The 23,432-nt window shown below is 44.7% G+C and overlaps 1 protein-coding gene across 1 annotated transcript in view; it reads right to left on the bottom strand.

Annotated features, from left to right (window-relative positions):
• LOC126522209 (decapping and exoribonuclease protein-like) overlaps positions 1-21,640 on the bottom strand; it is a 78,747-nt gene extending 57,107 nt beyond the window's left edge. The window contains exons 1-2 of the mRNA XM_055066313.2: positions 20,908-21,640; positions 1,523-1,752 (exon numbers count right to left, since the gene is read on the bottom strand). Coding sequence (XP_054922288.1) covers positions 1,523-1,752; positions 20,908-21,302 — 625 coding nt within the window. The 5' untranslated portion in view covers positions 21,303-21,640. The remainder of the gene's footprint in view (positions 1-1,522; positions 1,753-20,907) is intronic.
• Between the last annotated feature and the right edge of the window lie 1,792 nt (positions 21,641-23,432).

Below are 23,432 nucleotides of genomic sequence, written 5' to 3'. Positions count from 1 at the left end.
TGAGGTGTATGGTCTCCGCCGAGGGACCTTGCAGGTGCTAACACCCGGCATCGAATCAACCCACAGGATCCCCAATTCGCCGGACACGGCTAAGCTACGCATGGCTACACGAAAGAGGGTCCAACTCTCATGTGCTTGGATACAGGGTATCGCAAGCCACCAAACATCTGCTGAAGCAGATCATGCGCTGGTCTGTTGATGCACCAACAATACAATGTTTTGATGGTGCGTAAAAAGAGCTCAAGATATAGCCTTGTAGCCACGTACCACCTACTATGATTTAGGAGTCACAGAGCTGTCATTACAGCTCTACAGCTCTATTTGGCATCTTGTTCTTCATCAAGGAAGTCTATTTACTATAAAAATATCCATTGTGCATGTATGCCTGACGAAGATTAAACGTACATATCTTACGTATTTGCCTATTTTGATGTTTGCAAACGCCTTTGTCTGTTTCACAAATCTATCCCGTAGAGATTCTAACATTGCTCACTTTTACAGCGAAGCCGTATACCTCTACCGTCCAAGGAAATTTTCGTGTCGTCGTAAGATAAACTCCCCATACATGGGCCGATCCCGGAGATCGTGAAATACCGTCCCGATCCGCGGCGAAGGTGAGGCAGGCGTTAAGCACTCCCCGTACGAGGACCGATCCCGAAGATAGTACAATACCGTTCCGATCCGCGGCGGAGGTGAAGCCGGCGTTAAGCACTTCCCATACGAGGGCCGATCCCGAAGATAGTGTAATACCGTCCCGATCCGCGGCGAAGGTGAGGCAGGCGTTAAGCACTCCCCGTACGAGGACCGATCCCGAAGATAGTACAATACCGGCCCGATCCGTGGCGGAGGTGAAGCTGGCGTTAAGCACTTCCCATGCGAGGACCGATCCCGAAGATAGTGCAATGTCGGGCCGACCCGCGGCCGAAGTGAAGCAGGCGTTAAGCACTCCCCACACGTGGGCCGATCCCGAATATAGTGAAATGGCGGGCCGACCCGCGGTGGAGGTACAGTTCGCAATTAAGGGGCCCACATACACAGCTTCGCTGGTCATTCTTCTTCACAGGGTTGAAGGTCACCAAGATACTTTTTTTGATGACTGTTCACTGCTATGGTTAGTTTAAATCACAGGCACACGATATCTATCGGTCTACACATAATATATTTGCGTCTACTGACTTCAAGATAATTTAGATTATCTTAAGAATGCATTTATTTGGCTTTATTTGAAAGACAAGTAATACGAAGAATTAGAACAATCTGTTTGTTTAACTGAAAAGCTCTTCACGTTTACTCTTGGTTTCAGCTGTGATGCATCACCAATTACTCAGACAACGTGAGTACTTATTTATTCAGAAATTCTACTGCGCATTGTCGCTTGATTGTTTTCAATATTATGCTACACATAATTACATAATGTACTTCTGGTTGCTGTCTGATTACGCGAAAATAATGCATCATGTCGTAATAACAAATGGAACGTTAAGTTCCATATATGTTCTTGTGTATGCTGGGCACCACTCACCCGTGGTCATGATGAGCTGGAACTTCTGGCTCCAGTAGCGCAGGCGATCCCGATACCGGTCGCGACTTTCACTGAGGGACTGCTCAACTCCTTCATTCATAGGAATGCCACGGATGTACACGATGTCTTTATGCCGACACGCCGCTATCCTCCAGGCTTCACCTTCCTCGAACGGTGTGCACAGAAGTGTTGCCAAAGTGTACCGGCCGCAGATAAAATCCGTGCGTGGGCTGTGCACAAAGAAACGGGATGTGCTCATCATAGGGAAAATACATAATCCCGGGAAAATTGTAGCAGCAATGTCAAAAAACAAGATTTGAGGGGAAGTGGCACCATCTATGCAGCGACCGTCGTCGGAATGCCAAGCAATGTGTAAGCCGAAATAACACTCATCGATTGCAGCAAGATAGACTTATACAGTTCATGATAGTGAACAGGAAAACTACACATCCAGTGAAGTACAACAGCAGACAAGGTGTCTCACAGCAATGTTTGGGTTCAGAATCAGAATCGCTTTTATTCGGATGATTAGAAAGATTACAAGATGTTAATATACAGAAGGAGGTCCCGAAGTCAAAGACTGCAATGGGACCTCTTTTACAGTGTAAACGCTATAAAACCAAAAAAATTAGAGCAGTTTCAATGAATTGTTAACATGGAAGAATTACAGGTTTTAGTATGAACAGCATGATTGAAGAATTACATGTGAATAAATGTCAAGAAAAAAAAGCACCATAACATAATCTCGTTGACAATGAATAAAGCTGACGTGACAAACAGCAAAATTTGCTAACTCGAATGGATATGTAAGGCAGAGACAGAAACCTAATGGTAAGGCAATGTAAGTGAAATGAAAGCGCCCTGAAATAATGGTTGTGAGTAGGAACTAGACATCAGCATTCGACAGAATGTACTCTTTTAGTCGTTTCTTAAATTCGTGAATTTTAAGTGTTTTTATATGTAATGGTAGTGTGTTCAAGAATGCGATACATGAAAAATGGACACTCTGCTTGCCATAATTAGTATGTGTAATGGGTAAAATGAAGTTCCTATTTATTGCAAACCTGGTAATATTAGTATTTATTAGAGAAGATTGTGGTATCAAGCTATCGCATCATGTGTACTTAATTTGACGGCACAAAAAGGTACTTAGGTTATAATTAACGAGTTGCGTGACTGAAAGAATGTGATTAGTTCGTAGAAAGTATGAGGCGTTGTTGTTATATGGGCTAAATGTAACTATCCTAATAGCTTGATTCTGTAGGATTTGCAATGTGTTTGAATGGGTTACGTAAGTGTTTTCCCAGCAAGTAACGAAGTAGTTAATGTGGGAATAAATAAATGAAACGTATAATGATAGAAATATTTGATGGTTAAATATGTTTCGTGCTTTGAGAAGTAACCTAATCCCGTAGGAAATCTTCTGTTTTACTTTGGTTAAGTGTTCAATAAACTTAAGATTTGTGTCTACTTCTATGCCAGGATAAATTACATGAAAAATTTGCAGGAATTGGACTTGCGCCCAGAAAAATAGGAGGAAACGTATATAAACATTGTTTTTGTAGTTCCAAACTTGTACCCTCTAGGGGGATTGGCCACATCGGAGGTAATGTGCACCGAACAAAAGACAAATAAGGCTACAAAGCAAACAATCGAATTCGCGTGACGCAAATTAAGCATTAAAATAATTTAGAGGACTTATTCACAAAATGATAAAAAGAGACTAATGCGCTTCTTTATGTCTTCTTTTGTACCTCTTCTTTCCGTCTTAGCATTATTCTTGTTAGAATATCGCAAATAAAAAAATAAGGCAAATAAATTACTGATAGAAGTGGTGGGAACAATTCTCGCTTTATTAGTGGCTGCAAAGATCTGTTGCGTGATATCATTTAGCGAAAACATTCTTAATGGTTCGCGAATAATTAGTTTCAAAGATTCTGGGATCCATTTTCAAGTGAAAACTTCTTTGTAAAGCTATTTATTAGATACGGTGCCGAATAGCCAATCACGCTGACGATGCGGCCAAGGTTCTTATCGAAGCAATGCTGATGGCAATAAAAATTTACAAAACTGAACAAAAGTAATTGCAAGAAACACGGCTCAGGTTGCTGGCGCGGCTTTTTTTGCCTGCCTTATCTTTAGTCGTGACAATGAAATAACGTTAAATAGCCATAATAAACCAACCTAGGTTGGTCGAATAGTTCATCAATACTGTCGTTTTATTTACCAGACAGAAAATGTTGGTTCTAGGTTGAGTCTCGTTCCAGAAAAAGGCCACGAGGCACCTCTTGAACGAAGTACTTAACGCATAGTTGTATCAAGAACTTCAAAGTGGCGTTGCCACCATTCTTGGGTATCTGTTTCGTTTTTCCGCATTGTGTTGCTGGCATGAGATGAAAAGAAATTTAACACGACAGTTACTTCAAGTTTAATTTGCCATCGCCTAATTCTTCGGAGTCACTCAGCGCAATTACAACGTTGTAAATGTCTTGATTGGCACGTTCCACTGAACGATATAATATTGCAGACGTTTAACAAATAACGTCATCGTCAAACCATGCGCCCTGACACTGTGAGCACGTTGTCGTGCCCTCGTCATCATACAAGAGCCTTCGTCATCACATCGACGTCAGTTTGTTATTGAATTCTAATCAAGCTTATGGTGTTGACAGTAGGGCAACTGATGGGGAGAGGACACTTTGGCTCTACACATACAGGTTTTTTTTTTCGTTATCTGTCTGTCTTCCAGCCTACGTGAGCCACTGCGTTGTCCATGGTTGAATGAGTAGTGCATCGCGCTGATGTGCTGAAGGAACAGCGTTCGCAAACTTGGGTCATGTGTTATGTTGAAATGTGTAGAAAGGCATGTGGCGCTCTTCAACGAATCTCTCTCACGCCGACATGGTAGTCTAAATGCAGTGCTATGTAAGTTCCGTTGTTTAACAAAACTCTGAGACCGACATGGGTCACCGAGTGTGTGCGATTCATCTGTGCTGGTCTTCAATGAACCTCTTTGATGCCAACTTGAGCATGACGCCATTGAGAAGGAGGTACCTCTACAATGACGAAAAATATCTTACATTTATCCGCTGCTGTACGGAATCGAACCTAAGCAACAAAGATTTTTCACGGAGAGCATCCTGAGCAGGCTACGCTACAAATGCAGCAAGTATGTGCCACCTTTGCATGGTGACGTAGCAGTGACTGAAGAACGACGCATTGTTAAAAACGACTTAGAAATTTAACCCTTCATTGCACGGGCTTAGGCCCAGTAATAGAAGTAACATTCAAGCACAATGAGAGCGGCGAGCAAAGTTGGCGAGAAAAGTCCTCGATCGTGGAAAATCGGATCTGCGCGTCAAGCCCGTTGGCTCTTGTCATGACCCTTGGAAGGTACAAGCAAAATCGCAGGTGCCGGAGTGCCTTCCAGGGGTGCGTTCGGAGATGGTTGTTCGGCGCGTTCGTTCGGTTACCGGCGCGCGCGATTGGCCTACTCCGCGCCGACGTCGCCAGCCGCGGGGCGCGGCCACGTTTTTGGTGACGTCAAAATGACGACACGCTCCTGTCAATCATCCTCCCACCGAGCATTTCGTCTGCTAGGCGCCGAACCCGACGGGAGCTGGGAAGTTTGGAGCGATCATACGGCTTCGCATGGCGCGTCTGGTGGATTGGATTGGATCCAACAGGCGGCCTTTTCGGCTGCGGAATAGCACGTTTGAATCCAATCCAAAGTTTAATTCGAGAAAATGGCGCTTCCGTTGGGAACTTAGGTTGTTGCACTGGCGTTTCTAGAGGAAGGAGGAGAGCGGGTGGCGGTGCGAAACGCGTTTGAAGAAATGGCAGAAAGTGAATTCCGGCGTCGTTTTTGTTTCTCGAAACAAATAATTCGTTGGTTGTACAGAGAAATCGACAACATCATTGGTGCCAGCGAGCCACTGGAATGTTGTCGCTGCCCCTTGAAAAGTGCGCCACTCTTCCCGACGTTTTCTTTTTCTTTTTTCTTCTCGCTGTGCGCGACACCACCTAGGGACGACGCAAAGAACCTAATAGTTATAAATTGCAGTAGTCCCACGTACTACTATTTGAAAACGTGTTTGGGCTTGAGAAGAAAAAATACATTTTTTTAGATAAAGATTTAATTCATTTGGAAGACGTGAAACATTTGGTTTTGTAGTATACTGTTTGCAAGCAGACGACAAACGACGGAAGTAAACTTCCGGGGAGGTCACCGCTTCCTGATTGGCTTCTCTCTCCGCCCCGCTGTCACAAATTTTGCATACTGCAACTTTGTGACGTTGCAGCAACTGAACAGAACGCGTATCGAACGAAGATCTCCGATCGCGCCCCAGAATACACAAAAGAATTTGCGTCGCGCATTCGATCAGATTACACAGCGTTTGGAGACAACAGCGCCACAGATAGAATAAACGATAACCTTCGAGCAAGCTCTGAATGATGTAGGCGCGTCTATCGCTGATCGGCCACATGAAGTTATTAGCTGACGAACAGCATTGCACGACAAAGGGGTAGGTAAGTACTCATGCCAATATGAAAGTATTGAACGCTCTGGTAAGCTGTGGCACGAATGCGCTGGGTATGTGCCGCTCTTCAACGAATTATCTCTGAAACCTGTGTCACTGCGTCTGTGCCTGTGGGCGTGCAGAAAGCGAGGGAACAATTTTGAGCGTTCGCAGACAAGGCGCGCAAGGCTTCTCGTTCCAAAGATCAGGCGCCTGCTTCTTGGCAGCGTCATTTACGGCCCAGCGTGTTTAACAGAAGCACGAGAGAGAAGCCCAGTTGCCCCACGACGCGTTTCTAAGCACTCGTACGCTCAGAGGCGCCATGAGTTTCGGAGCCCACGCACTGGGTTAGGAGCAGCGACGCTAGATGGCGCGGATTGTTCTTAGGGAAGCGCTGCGCTCATACATCAATCGCTTTGACGGTGGGATTATGTTGTGTCACTATATTGATTAAATGCTTAATGCATTACCGTCGACAGTCATCGTGAAATGGGCTCTGCCAAACTTCGATTGACAGCATTCGTTGTAAGCATCCATCCGTCGTGCCCCTTCTTACTTTGTGTCCGGTTTGGTCACGCATTTTGTATTAGCTAATCATGTCGTAACCATTCAATCGCCTATATGCTGGGACTGCTATGCCTTTATCGCCAATGAGCAGTGAGATGTAGTGCGATTGCACATGTAATGCAGATAATTTATTGGCGAATGATTCTACAAAAGCACTCATGTTTTCGGAGAACGTCAGGCCTGAGCCATTAACCGTCGTAACATACACATACGGACCAACGCAAAAGCCTGCCGCAAAGTGCGTTGAATGGCGTAAACAATGCGTCACCTTAAAACATCAGGCAGTCTGCATTAGAGACTGTTTCAGCTTAGGGTAGCATTTAGGTCAGAATCCTCAACGTGCGTACGTCCGTGAGTAGGAGCGAATGAAAAAGATTTGTCCTACGCATTCACACTGGCCCCAGATATAGGAGCTCATTTCATGTAAAAACACTTTGAAATGTCCAAGCTCACTACATGTCTGAATACATTCATGCCAGGACACGTCAGGACATAATCACTGCACTAATAGCGTCCGCTTTCAAACTAGTCTTCCCAAGGTGACTAGACTAGGGAATCTGATTACTGTCTCGGCCAATCATAATTGTCGAACCATTCTTAAAATCCCTCACATGACGTCCCTCCCATGAAGTTGCACCATTCCGCCAGACTCCACCTCCAAATTTCCGTGAGCGCCCGCGCAACGTGAAGTCAACGAAGTTCCCACGGATGTCCTCGACGTTGGCTCTTTGCATAAGTTAGCGGCCTCTACATGACGGTCAACTTGCAGTGACCCGGGAAGCCTGGCCTTCGCAGTTGTTGCCGCGTCTACATAATCCGGTGGTCGTTGTCACCTAGCGGAGAGCTTCTTTGGTGACTTATCTGTAGTCGGCACCAGTGCATTGCGCGACCAATTTTGATCCACTTGCCACCTCGCTCTTCTGTGTTATGCCTAATATACCTCGAAAGAACCCAACTAGGGGAACATAATTGCCCCTGGCTTTTGTTCGTTTTCACACCAAACGTCCTTTGTGTTTCTGCCTCGTCTGGCAGTTTCGAACGTGCTCTTACTTCAAACATTCTAAGCGACCAACGCACCTTTCTAACGCTTTCACTGCGCAGCTCCCAGAGTTTAGCGCCGTTCCCTTTATTCGGCCGCGTTGCCTTCTCTACTGCATTCCTGACTCTGCAACACCTTTCTCTAGCACGCTGTCTGGTGCTCATTTCTGAACTTTTCGCTTGTATAACACTGGGTGAGCCACACTGATACCGTCAGTCACGAATGCCACCTCACCTGCTCAGTCTGAATGATTTGCGGGTAAATCACCCTTGTCATTGCCACCTCGACTGGCGGCGACCTTTAAACACTTTGGGACGATGCAGCTATTTTATTTTGTGCAACGAAGCTCGTTACCCTGGGAGCTGTCCACAACTTGACTACCTTGCTTACATTGTGCTTTAGAGCACTATTCCGACCGAATGAACTCAGCGCTGGGGCTCTTGGCTAATGAGCCGGGGTCACTTCGGACTTCTGCAACAGCTGCCTTCGCGACGTACTCCCTTTATAGCTGTGCGAAATCGTCCACAGCTGGTCTTCCTGCTTCTGTAGCATTCCATTGGCACAGTTGTACTCAATTCGGTCCCCATGAACGGTCTCCTCAGCAACTAAGCCGCGGTCTACGAACCTGGCTTCACCCCTTAACGTACATTTAGGGTCACAGGAATTAGCATCTCCTCCTAACATCGGTTGAAGTGTGCTACTTCTTCGCACCTTCCGTGTTCTGCTTCCACGGGTGCCTGGCACATTTTTGCTGCTTGTCGTCAAAATGATGTTCCAATCTTTCTGTTTATTTATTCATTTACCTATTTATTTACCTAATTATTTATTTATTTGTTAATTTATTCAAAAGAACCTTACAGGACCTATGGCATGGCTTAAAGTAGGGGGGGGGGGGGGCATTTTATGTTATATTTAATGGCGGCAGTAGAAGGCCTAGTTCAATTTGTGTAATGCTTGAGTTTATACCGTAGTTACGTGATATGAACCAGGCTGCTCTATTTTCTATCCTTTCCGTCATATTGATTAGGTAATTTTGATGAAGGGACAAAATTGAGGAGTCGAGTTCTAACTGTGGCAAAATGAATGTTTGGAAAGCGAGTTTTCGAATGTTTGTCGGGGCGATTCGCAAGTCGAGTCGTAGATAGCCAAGAGAACGTGATGCTCTCGTGCATGTAGAAGCGATGTGTGGGACCCATGAAAGATTCTCTGTAAGAAGAACACCAAGGTACTTATATGATGAAGTGTGGCAGAGCAAAGTGTTATAGGTGATACGAAGATTTGGATTTTACACATTTTCGGCTGAAGCACATTACCTCGCACTTTGTAAAGTGTAGGGTCATGAGCCATTTGTTACACCAGTTAGCGATAAGGTAATGATCTGCTTGAAGTGCCGAGTGATCGTCAGTCGTGTGAATATGACGGTAGACTATGCAGTCATCGGCAAAAAGGCGCATGCAGGAAGTATTCTGGGTGGGTAAGTCGTTAAGGTAGATTAAGAATAGTAAGGAGGCCGAGGACGCTGCCTTGTGGCACACCGGAGGTAACAGAAGAAGGCGGGAAAGAGAAATCTTTAGCAACAGTACTCTGTTCTCGAAAAGAAAGAAAATTACGAATTCAGGATAATGTTAAAAAGTCAAGTCGTAGGGCAGATAATTTAGAAATTAGGCGGTAGGGGGGCACGCGGTCAAATGCTTCAACAAAGTCAAGAAAGACACAGTCAGTTTGAATATTGCAGTCCATGTTAAAGTGCAAGTCAGTCGTTAGTTCAAATAATTGTCCGTCACAGAAAAATCGCTTCCTAAAACCCTGCTGATTAGAAAAAAAAATTGTGAGCTTCGAGGTGGCTGTACACGTGTGAAGTGATTATGTGCTCAAGCGTTTTGCAAGATATGCAGGTTAAAGATATGGGCCGATAGTTATCAGGCGAGTGAACATCTCCAGATTTGTGAATTTCGATTATTTTTCCAATTAACCAATCGGCAGGTAACTTTCCAATGCAAGGGATTGTTGAAAAATATGGCATAAGATGTTGCTTGAGGCAGCGACGGTGTTATTCAATATCTTGGAATTAATGTTGTCAATACCGGCTGAAGTGGATATATTGGGGTTACTAATGAGTAATTTAACGCCTTCAACAGTGATAAAAATTGGTTCCATGTATGCGGCGTCAAGTACGGGAAAAGTTAGAACATTGGAAAAGTCCTCCTGAGTCAAAACAGATGAAAAAAAAAAGACGTATTGAATACGGTGGGGCAATCGGCGCTAGAAATAGGTATGTATTTATCGCTGGGCAGTAATTGTTTACACAGCCTTTGCAGGGGCGTAGCCAGGGGGGGGGGGCTTATGGGGCTTGAGCCCCCCCCGAAATTTTTTCGTGCTGTCATGCGCCGCCGACAAAAACAACTCTCGGCGCCGGAAATCATGCTCGATTTTGTCTAGAACGTCCTGAATTCACGCTCGAAAAGACATTTTAGCGCGAACATTGAGAAATCGGGCTGGATTTCGCGGAAACGCCGATGCATGGGGAGTCACATATCGTAACGCAAGGAGCCCCACCGAGCACAAAATTTCAAGGGCGTTTTGATGGCGAGCGGGCTCGTCTCGGCATCTCGTGGAGGCCGCGGAATCTACGGAGCGCTTGGATTTCAATTCTGAAACTTTGTGGGTATAAAGTTCCAATAACATTTTGATGCGAAAGGTGCATTGACATTTCCAAAGTCGTGCTTTAGATGTTCGATTCCGGAACTTTGTGGGTTTAATGCTGTTGTAAACATTTGACGCCAAAGGTGCATCGACCTTTCTAAAGTCGTACATCGGGATACAAGTTGACAAAGCACGCAGCGAGGTCCGATGAGACAAAGCGTTGTGGTGGTTCATTTGTGCCATCAGGTCACAGAAAAGAATATGAATTTTTTTTCACCTGCGCCAAAGCATCCATGTCAAGACATTAAAGCCACCATTCTAACTAAGTTCTTATTGATTTTTCTACCTAAACTTTTATTCGCGAGGATACATTAGGCCTCTTTCTCATGTTTTTTTTTTTTTGTTCTCGCAACCCGCGGGCTGCCGATCCAGCCAGAGCGCATGCGTTTTTCTCGTGCTGCATCGACAACCGCGCAGCGCACTTGGATGCGCGTTCGTTTTTCTCTTGACATAAAAATTGTAACAGCGCAAACACATGCAACCACAAAGTAGCAAAGACGAGACACAAGCGCTTGTGTCACAGCGCTTGTGTCTCGTCTTTGCTACTTAGTGGTTGCATGTGTTTGCGCTGTTACAATTTTTATGCCAAGTATGCACCAACTCGCCCAGAAAGAAGTTTTAATGAAGTACGTTTTTCTCTGGCCGACTGCAATTTCACCTGGCAGAGTTTTGGACGCTTTCTGGCTAGCAGACGAGAAAAAGAAACAATGCATAGTCGCTCGCCGCCAGCACTGCGGGGACTCGACGGATTGCAACGCGTTCGCTTGTGTGCGCAAGGAAGAAAAGCGGGAAGGAAGCGCGCCGCCTTCTGCCGCACGCGATACATTTTGGGAGTGGAGGGAGGGGGAGGGGGTGCTGTGATCTGTGAATCTGTGGTTGCGCAACCTGTTTATTTGCCTTGTTTGACGCATTATATTTAGTTACTTTTTCTTAGGTACGTAGATTTATTGGATACTTATACGCATATTTAAACATCTTGTTGCGAGGTTTTCCGTATATGCGCAGTGAACTTTGTTTCCATTGCCAATTTTTGCCCTGTATCACGCTGTCTCTTCACATTTGTATATTCCATTGTATCTTCGAATTTCTAATGTACGAAGGCGAGTCAAATGAAAGTGAGACAAGCCGCCCCGCGCAATAATGGTTCGGTTCATTATTTTCGAGGCATGCGCGTAGCACATACGCATCTCATTTACAAGTGACATGCAGAGGTGAGGTTAAATGTTCTTTAATGTTCTCATACACTGGGTTGAACAAGGTTACGTGACATAATGGACACTCCAAAAGTAGAACAGCTTGGTGTCGTGAGGTTTTTGACAAATGAAGATGTTTCCCAAAAAGAAATTATTCGCCATATGGCTGCCGTATGCGTTGAACATTGCGTTTCATTGGCCAGTGTGAAGCATTGTAGCAAACTGTTCAAAGAAGGACATGAAAGTTACAAAGACTATCCATGGCCGGGTCAAAGCCACCGTGCAATCATCCCCAACACAATTAAAAAGGCCGTGGTTGCTCAGTGGCTATGGTGTTGGGCTGCTGAGCACGGAGGTCGCGGGATCGTATCCCGGTCACGGCGGCTGCATTTCGGTGGAGGCGAAATGCGAAAACACCCGTGTACTTAGAGTTAAGTGCACGTCAAAGAACCCCAGATGAGGGTGACGACATTTTGTCTGCAATTGTGACCGGGGATGACTCATGGTGCCGCTACTACTAGCCTGAAACACTACTGCAAAGCTTACAGTGGAAGCATTTGAATTCACCCCTCCCAAGGAAAACAAAGGCCGTCATTTCTGCCGGAAAAGTGTTGACTTCTTTTTAGATCGTTAGGGGCTATTATTGATCGAATTTTCTAAACCTGGAGAGACTCTAAATCATTTCAGATATTGTGAAAGGTCGGATCGGCTGCGTGTCGCAATCAAGAACAAACGACGTGGAAAATTGAGCATTGGAAACATCTTGCTTCACAACATTGCCCGTTCCTACGTCGCTGATGTGGTTAATACGAAACTGGCAAAATTCGAGTGGGAAACGTTGCAACATTCCTCATGCAGCCCAGACCTGTTGCCTTGCGTCTTCCACATTTGGTAAAATTTGAAAAAACTGCTCAAGGGAACCAGATTCGTGTCGGAAGATGAGGTGTAGTCACTTACAGATTTTTGAGGCAGCAATGCAAGGAGTTTTATGAGACGGGAATTACGCGACACGTTAGTAGGACAAGTGTCTAAATACTCATGGTGACTACTTTTAAATAAAGTACCCCGTTTATCATATATTCGCATTGGCTCACTTTCATTTGACTCGCCCTCGTATATTTTGCAGAACTGCTGCTTTTTTACATGTGCTCGCAATACACGAGCGGTGACAGCTGCTCCTGCGCAATACATTTTAACAAAGGACAGCGTCATTGAGATTTTCCCCTGGTCGTTGCATATGTACGAAAATGTAAACAAGGTTGTTGAATGACAGATATATATATATATATATATAGATCCCTCGACTAATTTTATAAGGAGGAGGCCGAGCTGCAAAGTGAGCCCCCCACGAACGAAATTTCTGGCTACGCCACTGAGCCTTTGTATATCTGCCAAGCCTCGGTAGTGCGCACGCGTTTAGCCCTGTTGTACGAACGCTTCTTTCTATTCCTTAGTTTGCGAAGAGACTTGTTGAACCAAGGGCTGGATCTGTCGTTAGTTATGGAGACTATCGTGAGGTACCGTTCTACTAATGTAGTTAATTTTTCCCTGTAGAGTACCCAGTTGTCATTTATGGATCGACAATTAAAAGACGGTAGGAGTACTTTGCAAAAAATTATTCTATTTGGTAGTTTACCTCATCGTAATTCATAGAGGTCTACCATTGTTTCCTGTTCTTTTAGAATTAGCTTGCCGAAGTGTTATTATACCTGTTGCTTTCTAAAATGAATACTCGAGTTTTCGTGTGTGAGCTGCCATCCTCTACTTCTACGTCCAGCTCTTCCCACAACCGCAAAAAGCTAGCCTTCATCAAACTCATTAGGACCATGGTTGCTACTTTAAGGTCAGGCTCAGCAATTGCACAATATTTGATGCGAAACAAATTGGAATGTAATTAAAAATCTACCAGGGGCTCAATACTCTTTCTCTCAGGAGAATTTGAAGCCTGGCTATTATAGAAGAAGCCAAACGCCTATACAAAGAAGTAGTGCCAAGTCCCGAAGTTGCCGTCTAGTGTATCTAATCGATTACAAGAAGTCGTAATCCTTAGTATTCTTTAAGAGATTCTAATTCCGGTAGATCTCCACTGTTCCAATTACTCCCACGCAAGTATGAGATCTGGCTTTAGCAGCTGGTTGAGATCTATGATGAAAGCTGTTTTCTGCTGAGATGCGCAACAACCACAGTATCACAAGAGGGATTCGTGCACGCTCTATCGGTTCTTTAGTAAGCCTAGGCTATAAGACCCGACGAATCTCAAGCGCAAAGCCAGGCACTCACCCTAAACTATGCAGTCAAGAGCACCAATCGGCGTTGGCTGCTGCTTCAATCTCATTGAATCGGCTGGGGGTAGCAGTTAAACCAGCAGTTCTTTATTCACAGGCGTGAGTACGAACGTCCGGGAGCACGAGCGAAAGAAAATTGTCTATTGTACATATTTACCCTGGCTCCAGATACAGGACCCCACTTCAAGCAGGAGCACGTTTAATGCCCGAGCTTACTACATGTCTCAGGAGATGGATGTGAGCAGACGTCAGCACACACCAGGACACACTTGTAGCATCAAGGGTGTCCGCTTTTAATAAAGCCGTCTTCCCTAAGTGCCTATACCAGGGGATCTGATGACTGCCTCGGGCAATCATAATCGTTGCACCAATCGCAATATACCCCCCACGCCGTCGCACCATTACCCCGGACTCCACCTCCAATTATGTGCGATCGCCGGCGCATACGAGGTAACTCTATTGCTTTTTGGGAGCCTGAAGTCTACGCACTTCCCACGGATGGGCTCGACGTTAGCCCCTTGCATCAAAAGACCGATCCCACCGACCGACCTGCGAATGCGCTCTTACACTCTCCCTGTTAAGGTCCTCAATCCTTTGTTGTAACTCGTCCGCAGTGTTGCTGAATAGAACAATGTCATCGGCAAACCGAAGGTAGCTGAGGTATTCGCCATCGATCCTTGCTCCAAAACCTTCCTAGTTTAATAGCTTGACTACTTCTTCCAAGCACGCAATGAATAGCATTGGAGAAATTGTGTCTCCTTGTCCGATCCCTTTCTTTATAGATGTCTTCCTACTTTTCTTGTATACAAGTAAGGTGGCTGTGGAGTCTCTGTAGATATTTTCCAGGGTATTTACGTAAGCGGTGTGTACTGTTTGATTACGCAATGCCTGTATGATTGCTGTATCTCTACTGAATCTAATTCGTTTTCGTAATGTATGAAAGCCATATTGAGAGGCTTATTGTATTTTGCGGCTTTCTCGATAACCTGATTAATGACATGGATGTGATTCATTGTAGAGTATCCCTTCCTGAAGCAAGCCTGTTCCCTTGGCTGACTAAAGTCCAGTGATGCCCTTCTTCTGTTGGAAATTATTTCGGTGTATATTTTATATGATACTGGGAGCAAGCTAATGGGCCTATAATTTTTCAATTCTTTAACGTCTCCCTTTTTGCGGATTAGAATGTTTGCATTCTTCCAGTTTTATGGGACCCTTGCAGTCAATAGACACGTCGTATAAAGAGCCGCCAGTTTTTCAAGCATCATGCCTCCTCCGTCTTTGATTAAATCGACTGCTATTCCATCTTCTCCTACCGCTCTTCCTCGTTTCATGTCTTGCATGGCGCTTCTGACTTCATCGCTAGGTATAAGAGGAGTTTCTGTGTTCTGTTCATTACGGATTTTAAGGGAGGTATCCCCACTCCTCTAGGTACTGTAGAGGTCAGTATAGAATTCTTCCGCTTCTTTTACTATATATTCCAGATTGCTGATGATATTACCCTGCATATCCTTCAGTGCATATATCTTGGTTCGTCCTATGCCAAGTTTCTTTGTCACTGATTTCAGGCTGCGTCCATTTTTGGCGGTTTCTTCAGTCTTTCTCACGTTATAGTTTCGAATATCACTTGCTTTCGCCTTGTTGATCGGTTTTGAGAGTTCTGAGAATTCGGTCTTAATTCTTGAGTTCGACACTTTCATTCTTTGTCGTTTCTCCTTAGGTCCTTTGTTACTTGGGACAGCTTGCCTACTGGTTGCCTTGGTGCCTTGTCTCACACTTCAGTTGCTGCCTCTGGAGCCCCCAACCTCATCACGGTTACATTTATTACCTCTATGTCATCCTCCCTATGTGTTTTAAGGCTACAAATTTGTTTGCAAGTACCAGCCTGATTTTGTCTGCTTTTACCCTTACTACCTCTAAGCTGACCTGTTTCTTGACCAATTTTACTCTTTTTGTCTTCAAATTGAGGTGAATCCTTGCCCTCACTAACCTATGATCACTGCACTTTACCCCCCCCCCCTCTACCTATCACTTCTACATTCTCCACTATGCTGCGATCAGCAGAAAGTATGAAATGAATTTCATTTCTTGTTTCACCCTATCTAGGTCCACTTTCTGTTGCTACACTTCAAAAAAAAGTCTTTGGTGTGCATATCTGCCACACAACAATAATCGTCACCTGACTTGCTTGCATTTCCTTTCTTGAAGATGCCGCGCCCGCTACTTTCGTGTCCGCAGTGCCATGTCATGCTGATAACGGGCATGCCGTTAGTTACTGGGAAGTAAGGGGTTGCAGCGCTAAAGAAAGGAAATGCGTACAAGACAGATGACGTTTATTGGTGTGTGGCAATATACGACTCAAAGGGTGTAAATTTTTCTAAGAGTGTACGCTTCCTGAACAAGGTGTTCATTATTCGAGGCTTATTCCTGTCTGCGAATTCAACCAGCATCTCTCCTCTAGCGTCCCTAGGTCCCTAGCCTGCTTCTTGCCCACTTTTGCATTGAAGTCGCCCATTACTACAGTATATTGAGCTTGCACTTTTCACATGGCTAATTCAACATCTTCATAAAACTGATCTACTTCCTCATCATCATTATTGGATGTTGGAGTGTAGGCTTGTACTACCTTTAATCTATACCTCTTATTCAGTTCGATTACGACTACAGCTACCCTCTCATTAAGGCTGTAGGATTCGTAAATGTTGCCCGATATGTCCTTATGGATTAGAAACCCTACCCCATATTGCTTCTCATCTAAGAGACCTCCTTAGCAGATGATCTGTACGTTATTGAGCAATGTATAAGCTTCACCCGTTCTACTCTCACTAAGGCCGATGATATCCCAATCCCTGATAGTTCCTCAAGGAGCCCTGCTAAGCTAGTCTCACTCAAGAGGGTTCGGGTGTTAAACGTTGCGAGGGTCAGTTATATGAGAGGCTAAATTGTTTATTCCACAGGTACGTAAGAATAACACATTGTTTAAATAACAACCTGAACGAAGGCATACGTGTGCAAAAAGAAAACGAATAGAATTTTTGGGAATTCGAACACCATATATCACGGCACTAAATATAGATTTTAATGAGCAATAAAGTTTATTGCATCAAAACACTGAACAATATGAAAAGAACGAATTCCATAGCGCAGCACACTGTATCCTAGTGCATGAGCTGTCATTTTCCTCATATGGATTGGGCATAGACATGCTATTTCACGCAGCTGTTAAGAAACGTTAATCAATTGACTATCCCAAGACGTGCTCGAATCAAAATCAACACCCAGGTATTTGACACTTGAAAGATGTGGAACAAGACAGCAGGCACAATTATTACATTGCGGAGAATGACCAAACAAAGGAATGATGACAGGAATGCGTTTCAGGGGATTGTGGAAACATACGAGTTTAGTTTTAGTTTGACTGATAGAATTTAGGTTATTACAGCACCAACTCATGACGTCAATTTCTTATTCAGCCATGGCTTCATCATAGTTAGCATGACGGGATACTAGAAGCGCGTGGTCAGCGTACTGAAAAACCCGGCAATTAAAAATGAATTGAATGAGATAATTAACATAAGTTAAATTAAAAGGGGGGATAAAAGCGATCACTGAGGAACTCAGCTAGACAACTGTGTGGGCCTAATTTTAATATTTCCGATTACTACAACTTGAGTCTGACCATGCAAAAAATTTTCAAGGAAAGATAGGAAAGGCCCTCGGAAGAAAAAATAGATATGAAGGTCACAAAGCAGAAAAACTTGTTCACAGAATAAAAATTGTGATAAATCTAAAAATAATGCGCGAACAAACGTGCTGTTTTCAAGGGCATAATTCAGGAGATCGGTTAGTTCAGCTAAAGCTAACCTAGAGCCGCGTCTGGACGTAAATCCATATTGGTTTGGGGATAGCAGGTCATGTGCGTCAATGAAGCTTTTCATTACACGAAAAATGACTTCCAAGTATCAGAGCAATGCATGAAAGTATGAAAATAGGTCTGTAGTTGGCAACAAAACTAACCTGTACGCTATTGAAAAGGGGAACTACAAGAGCTTCCTTGAGGCCAGGTGGTATGATTTGTGTTACTACAATGTTTATGACTGCTAGCGTAACATGCTTCAGGGTCACACTGTTTCTGCGAAGAATGGCCGCAGCCACGTCATCTTATCCCACTGACTTGCACTGTTTGAAGTTGAATAGGATATCACGAACGTCCTCTTCAGTGCACTCTGGCAGAAAGGCAGACTTGGCCACCGATTGAGCAACAGGATCACTGGTCGTATTACCAGACCAGCTTGTTGCAATCGACGAGAAAAAAGTTATTGGATTGGGCTGCTAGCGGAATAGGCGCAATTGCAAAATTTTCAGCAAATATTTGGTACACACCTTTACGGGTACGACCCCTTATTTCGTTAATAACAAACCAAGCCTTACATGGATTATTCCTAGATTCAGAAAATTCATTTTCGAAGTGTTTTCGTCTTCCATCTTTAAGCACCACAGTAACTTTATTGCGAGCCTTCTTATAAGCTGCACGAAGAAACTTATTCTTAGGGGAACGACGATAACTCGCCCCAGCTGATTCTCTTTCTGCTGTCACGGATAAATCATTTCCATTCATCCATGGGCAACACGGTTTTCCTTGTTTTATGACGATCACCCTTTAACATGCGCGCACTATCTGTCTATAGACAGCAATAAAAGGTTCATACAGTTCACTACCGGGAATTTCCGCAAGCAAAGATCGCAAATCGTAATGCTGTAACGACGAGTCAAGTTTTCTGTTATCAAAAATCAATATTTCTGGTATCGGTGACTGGACGGTAATGTGCTGTCACTATAAAAAGGTGCACCCCACAATGAAGTAATTGGACAGCTTTTGCTCAAGAATAAACAGAAAGACCTGGTCGTTATCGTACGGAAATTCACGGGATCTAACATGAAGACGCGACTGATGCGCCCAAATCTTGGGCACGTGTTGGAATGTTGATAACGGCTTCTATCCCAACATCAGCAAGCGTGTTGAAGTATTCAGTTATGATGTGCCATTCTTTCTTCAGCATGTCAGTAATAACGTCACCTATCATGCACACGTGACCAGAAGGAAAAGTAAGTAGACGTAACTCATCCACAAACTTCCTGAAGCTTGCGTTTGGAGGCCTATACGTACCGAGCAAAGCGATGGCAAGGTGCTGTGTATAAATACAAACGCTAGCAATTTAGCAGCTGTAAAGGTTATACTCAGAGGACTCGAAATACAGAAATCTTTGATCAAAACCCCAATTCCAGCACCAGGGCAAGATCTTGCGCGTAAGAAGAAAATTCAATTATGGGGTTTTACGTGCCATAACCACTTCCTGATGAGGCACGTCATAGTGGAGGACTCCGGAAATGTTGACCACCTGGGGTTCTTCAACGTGCCCTTGAATCTAAGTACACGGGTGTTTTCGCCTTTATCGAAATGCGGCCGCCGTGGCCGGGATTCGAACCCGCGACCTCGTGCTCAGCAACCCAACACCATAGCCACTGAGCAACCATGGCGGGTTCATTTGCGCGAAAAAAATGGTTGTGATAACGTTGGACGGAAAACCGACCGATATGCCCTCGCCCAATATTTCAGTAAATACAAAAATATCAGCTTTGTGGCGTACAGAACCAACTTGGAAAAATCATTCGAGTGCTTGCGAATACTGCTCACGTTCACATGGAAAAGAGCGAAAGTACTTTCGCAAACATTTCAAAAGATATTAGAGAAAGAAAACCACAAATGTGATCGCACACAGTCATGAATCAAAGACAAGACTACAATAGACAAAGCGCAAAAAAGAAGAAAAAGAGCGGTCAGGCTAACTGAGTCCAGAGAGAATGACCTGTTTCATTGTTCGCCTGCCAAGTGGCATGCGGCAAATAGAACTTAAGTTGCAGTAATGTAGCAGGAACACATTTTATCTGAAGTCAGCATTGCATTTGCGAGTTGGAGGTTCAATGCCCCATCCAGAGCCAAATAAACTGCATCAATCTCAGCAAACTGCTTTCGCTTAGCCAAAAGGTACATGGTTCTTGCGTGGAAAGGTAGAGCTAATCAGAAGGCTGAAACTGTTTCTACGGAAACGTTTGCCGACTTCTACGCAGCTAATTTTGTCTCATGTTGGTGAACCCGCCGGCATTTTATATGTGGTAAACAGAGACGAAGCTTGCTTCGCCGCGACGGCGACATGCTATTGAAAGTGAAATTCTGTTCGTTGTGACGCAGCTTGGACGCGTGAACAATGAAGCAGACGACACGAGGACACACCTCCAGGCATTAGTGTGCATTTGCAGGCTTACTTCTATGCGCGACCGCAGTGAATGCACTCAAGCAAGCTAGGCGACGATTTGTCCCCGCATCGTTACAAAGGGAATGCCAATAATTCATCATCATCACGCGCTCACGTGTTCACGCTTACACTGCTCATCGCTGCATCAGGCAGTAGCCGGTGAAGTCGGATATCTGATACGACGACTCGGAGATAGCTGAAAATTTGCACCTTTTATAGATCGGAGCGCCGAGCGAGGCCTACAGCAGGGCGCATGACGAAAAAACGTGTGCTCAGTGAAAGCGTTAAAGAAAATGCCTTCTATCTTGCTCCTACGTTTTTAAGAAAAGGTTGTGGTTGGGGCAAATATTGGTTTACTTCGTGCTACTCTGCACTTTTCTCTAACATAAGTGCGATGTGTATTGTGGGAACAAACTGCTTTTTTCAAAGACATTTTGGAAATAGTGGTCGAAAATTAATTTGTGCCATGTATACTTGAGATTAGAGGGTCGCCTACTGTCACGTCGAAAGAATGGGGTGCCCACTTGCATTGAATCACGCGCAACTGGTGGCTGCGTTTCCACGATACAAAGCGGTGCGTCGTCATCGCGAAGACGTGGTACGAAAATTACGGAGGTGGGGGAAGCAAGTGCTGGGAGGCACGTTCCCAGGTGGCCAAACGCTGGCTAGGCCCCTGTACCTCATGCAATATGCGATATAGAGTTGTTGATACGCGATGATTGCTGCATACTCGGATTCGCCTCGCAACATTGGTACAACACACTCACCTCTTAGCTTCTTGCGACGAAGGCGACACCACTTTGTCCTTGTTGAGCATAACCCAGCGAAGTAGGTTATGCGTCGGCAACGAGCTTTCTCCCATTCTGCGTAGTGCATTTTCGTATCCGGTGTTCAGATCCCAGTCGGGATTCAAGGGGATTGCCGTACGCAGGTACCTCTTTTGAATGGCACCATCGACATACTCGCGCCGTTCCCCTTGCACAGAGTAATGGCCGATCTCGCAGGGCACACCGTATCCGGCAAAGTCTTCGGTCCACCGCGTGAGTGCCTCGCGTACGGTTATGACTGCGACACGTTGCCCAGCGGGAAGAAGACCTATACCGCGGTGAACTGCGTCGGCCGCCGCCGAACCTGCCGAACCTCCGAAACCGCCGCCTATCATTTTTGACAGAAGCGTCCCAGCCTCTGTGCAGACGATTCAGCTAATCTTCGCGCATTAGCGCTTGAAAGCATTACCAGCGTCCCCTATGTTTCGCCGTGATGTGCGTGCGCATGGACGATGTGGCGGCGCTTGCCCCTGCGGCAAGCGAATGCGCTGTATATCTGAAAGGAAGCAATCTGTTCACCCTGCGAAGGCACGCCGGAATGCTGATGGGCAATGCAAGCCACGCGGGTTGATTCTCTCGATGTTGGACCCATCGTTTCCAGTGCGCTCTTCTGCTGCTTGGAACGTCCCGCTGTCCCTGTTGACGTTGCCTTTTAGTGCGAATAGCCTTCATTGTCATTGTTGGACAAGTTTCTGTTTCCACCTATCTACCGAATCAAAAATATAGGCCGAACCCGAAGACTTTGCCGTGTAAAGGTGTGGGTCAATCCCAAATATTGTGGAGTTTTAAAATGTGGGCCTAACCTTGCTCACTGCGTTCGATGATCGAAAATTACGACTTCTCTCGCGCTGTGTAGAATCGAAGAAGCGTGTCATAGGTTTCTCAATCCTATCAGCGTAACGCTGAGTGTGCTGCGCCAGAATTTTTTTTCTGTATTTTCTGCTTGGCTGCATTTCTGCAAGTCAAAGTCTTTCTGTATTTTCTGCAAGTCAAATTAAGTGTTAGTCACCCCGCATCCGACATGTTTTATAGGTGTGAGAGCATCAAAGAGTTAGTTAGTTAGTTAGTTAGTTAGTTAGTTAAATGGGGTTTAATGGCGCAAAAGCAGCTAAGGCTATGCTGCGCCAAACACGAGGTGTTTTCAAATCCAGTTTATGAAGCAGAAAGCTGTATTAGTAATCTATATTTTATGTAAAAATCCCGTGTCGTCTAGAAATTTACGGACGTCACATAATGGGACTAGCGGATCATCACTTAAAATTAGAGCAGGGTGTAAACGTATATGTAGTTGATATAATTTGTGCAAAAGCTTTCGTCTGTGTGTTTCAATCTGCGTACATGTGAGTAATATGTGCATAACTGTTAGTGGCTGTTGACATTTCTCGCATGTTGGTGTGTCTTCTTTCGTAAGTAAGTAGTTGTGTGTGAGGTGTGTGTGCTCAATGCGTAGGTGGCATAGAACTACTTCGATGAACCGCTCCTGATGGTAGCATGACTTCCACTTGCCAACTATGGGTATCGTGAGATGTAGCTTGTTGTCAGCACAACGGTCCCATTCGCGTTGCCATTTTACCGTGAAGGCTTTTCTAATTGCACGGATGCTATCATTATATGGGAGTGTTCTGTTTTTAATGTCTTTGTGCGCTGCTATCAATGCATATCTATCAGCTGCTTCGTTACCCGGTATCCCAACGTGGCTTGGGACCCAGCAGAAACGAATTGACCTCCCGTATTCGTTAAAAGCCACCATGCTTAAAATGTCTCCAATCAGGGGTTCACACTCAGATTTCAGGTGTAGAGCCTTCAGTGTGCTTAAAAAATTTGTGTATATGACGGCATGTTTGTGTTTATCAGCCATAATCTTTTTAACAACAACCCATATAGCAAAAACTTCGGCCGTGAAAACAGAGGCGTGTTGTGGCAATTGAACACTTTTTTCCCAATTTTCCGTTACGACCCCCACACCCACGTGTTCTTTCGTTTTAGAGCCATCAGTGTAATATTGCATTTTATTTTGACATTCGTCCTGAAGTGCATGGAATTCTTGTGTAATGTGTTCGTGTGGGGTGTCTTTCTTCTTTAAATGTGTCAATGTCCAGTCACATACCGGTTCAAAATCGTTCCACGGGGGCAAACGCTGTGGCTTTCTGGCAACGTGGAGGACTTCGCAAGGAATGTCATAATCCCGAACATATCCTACATATCGCAGGACAAGCGGTTTTATCATCTTCGGTTTATTTGTGTAGTGTAGGCGTGAGTTGCATTGTGTGAGGTTATTGTAGCTTATGTGTTGGGGTGATGACTGAATTATTAGTACGTAGGAAAAAGTGAGTTATGCTCTGCGCTGCTGTAAGGAGGGTTCATTACACTCGACTTATAAACTTTGAATAGGTGAAGTTCTGTAGGCACCACTTACCAGTCGCAGTCCGAGGTTATGTACTGGATCAAGTCGTTGGATATAGGAC

The sequence above is a fragment of the Dermacentor andersoni genome, chromosome 6, assembly GCF_023375885.2.
Source record: "Dermacentor andersoni chromosome 6, qqDerAnde1_hic_scaffold, whole genome shotgun sequence".
Taxonomy (NCBI): Eukaryota; Metazoa; Arthropoda; class Arachnida; order Ixodida; family Ixodidae; genus Dermacentor; species Dermacentor andersoni.
The sequence above is the reverse complement of the archived record's forward strand: the minus strand, read 5'-3'. Positions and strand labels throughout refer to the sequence as shown.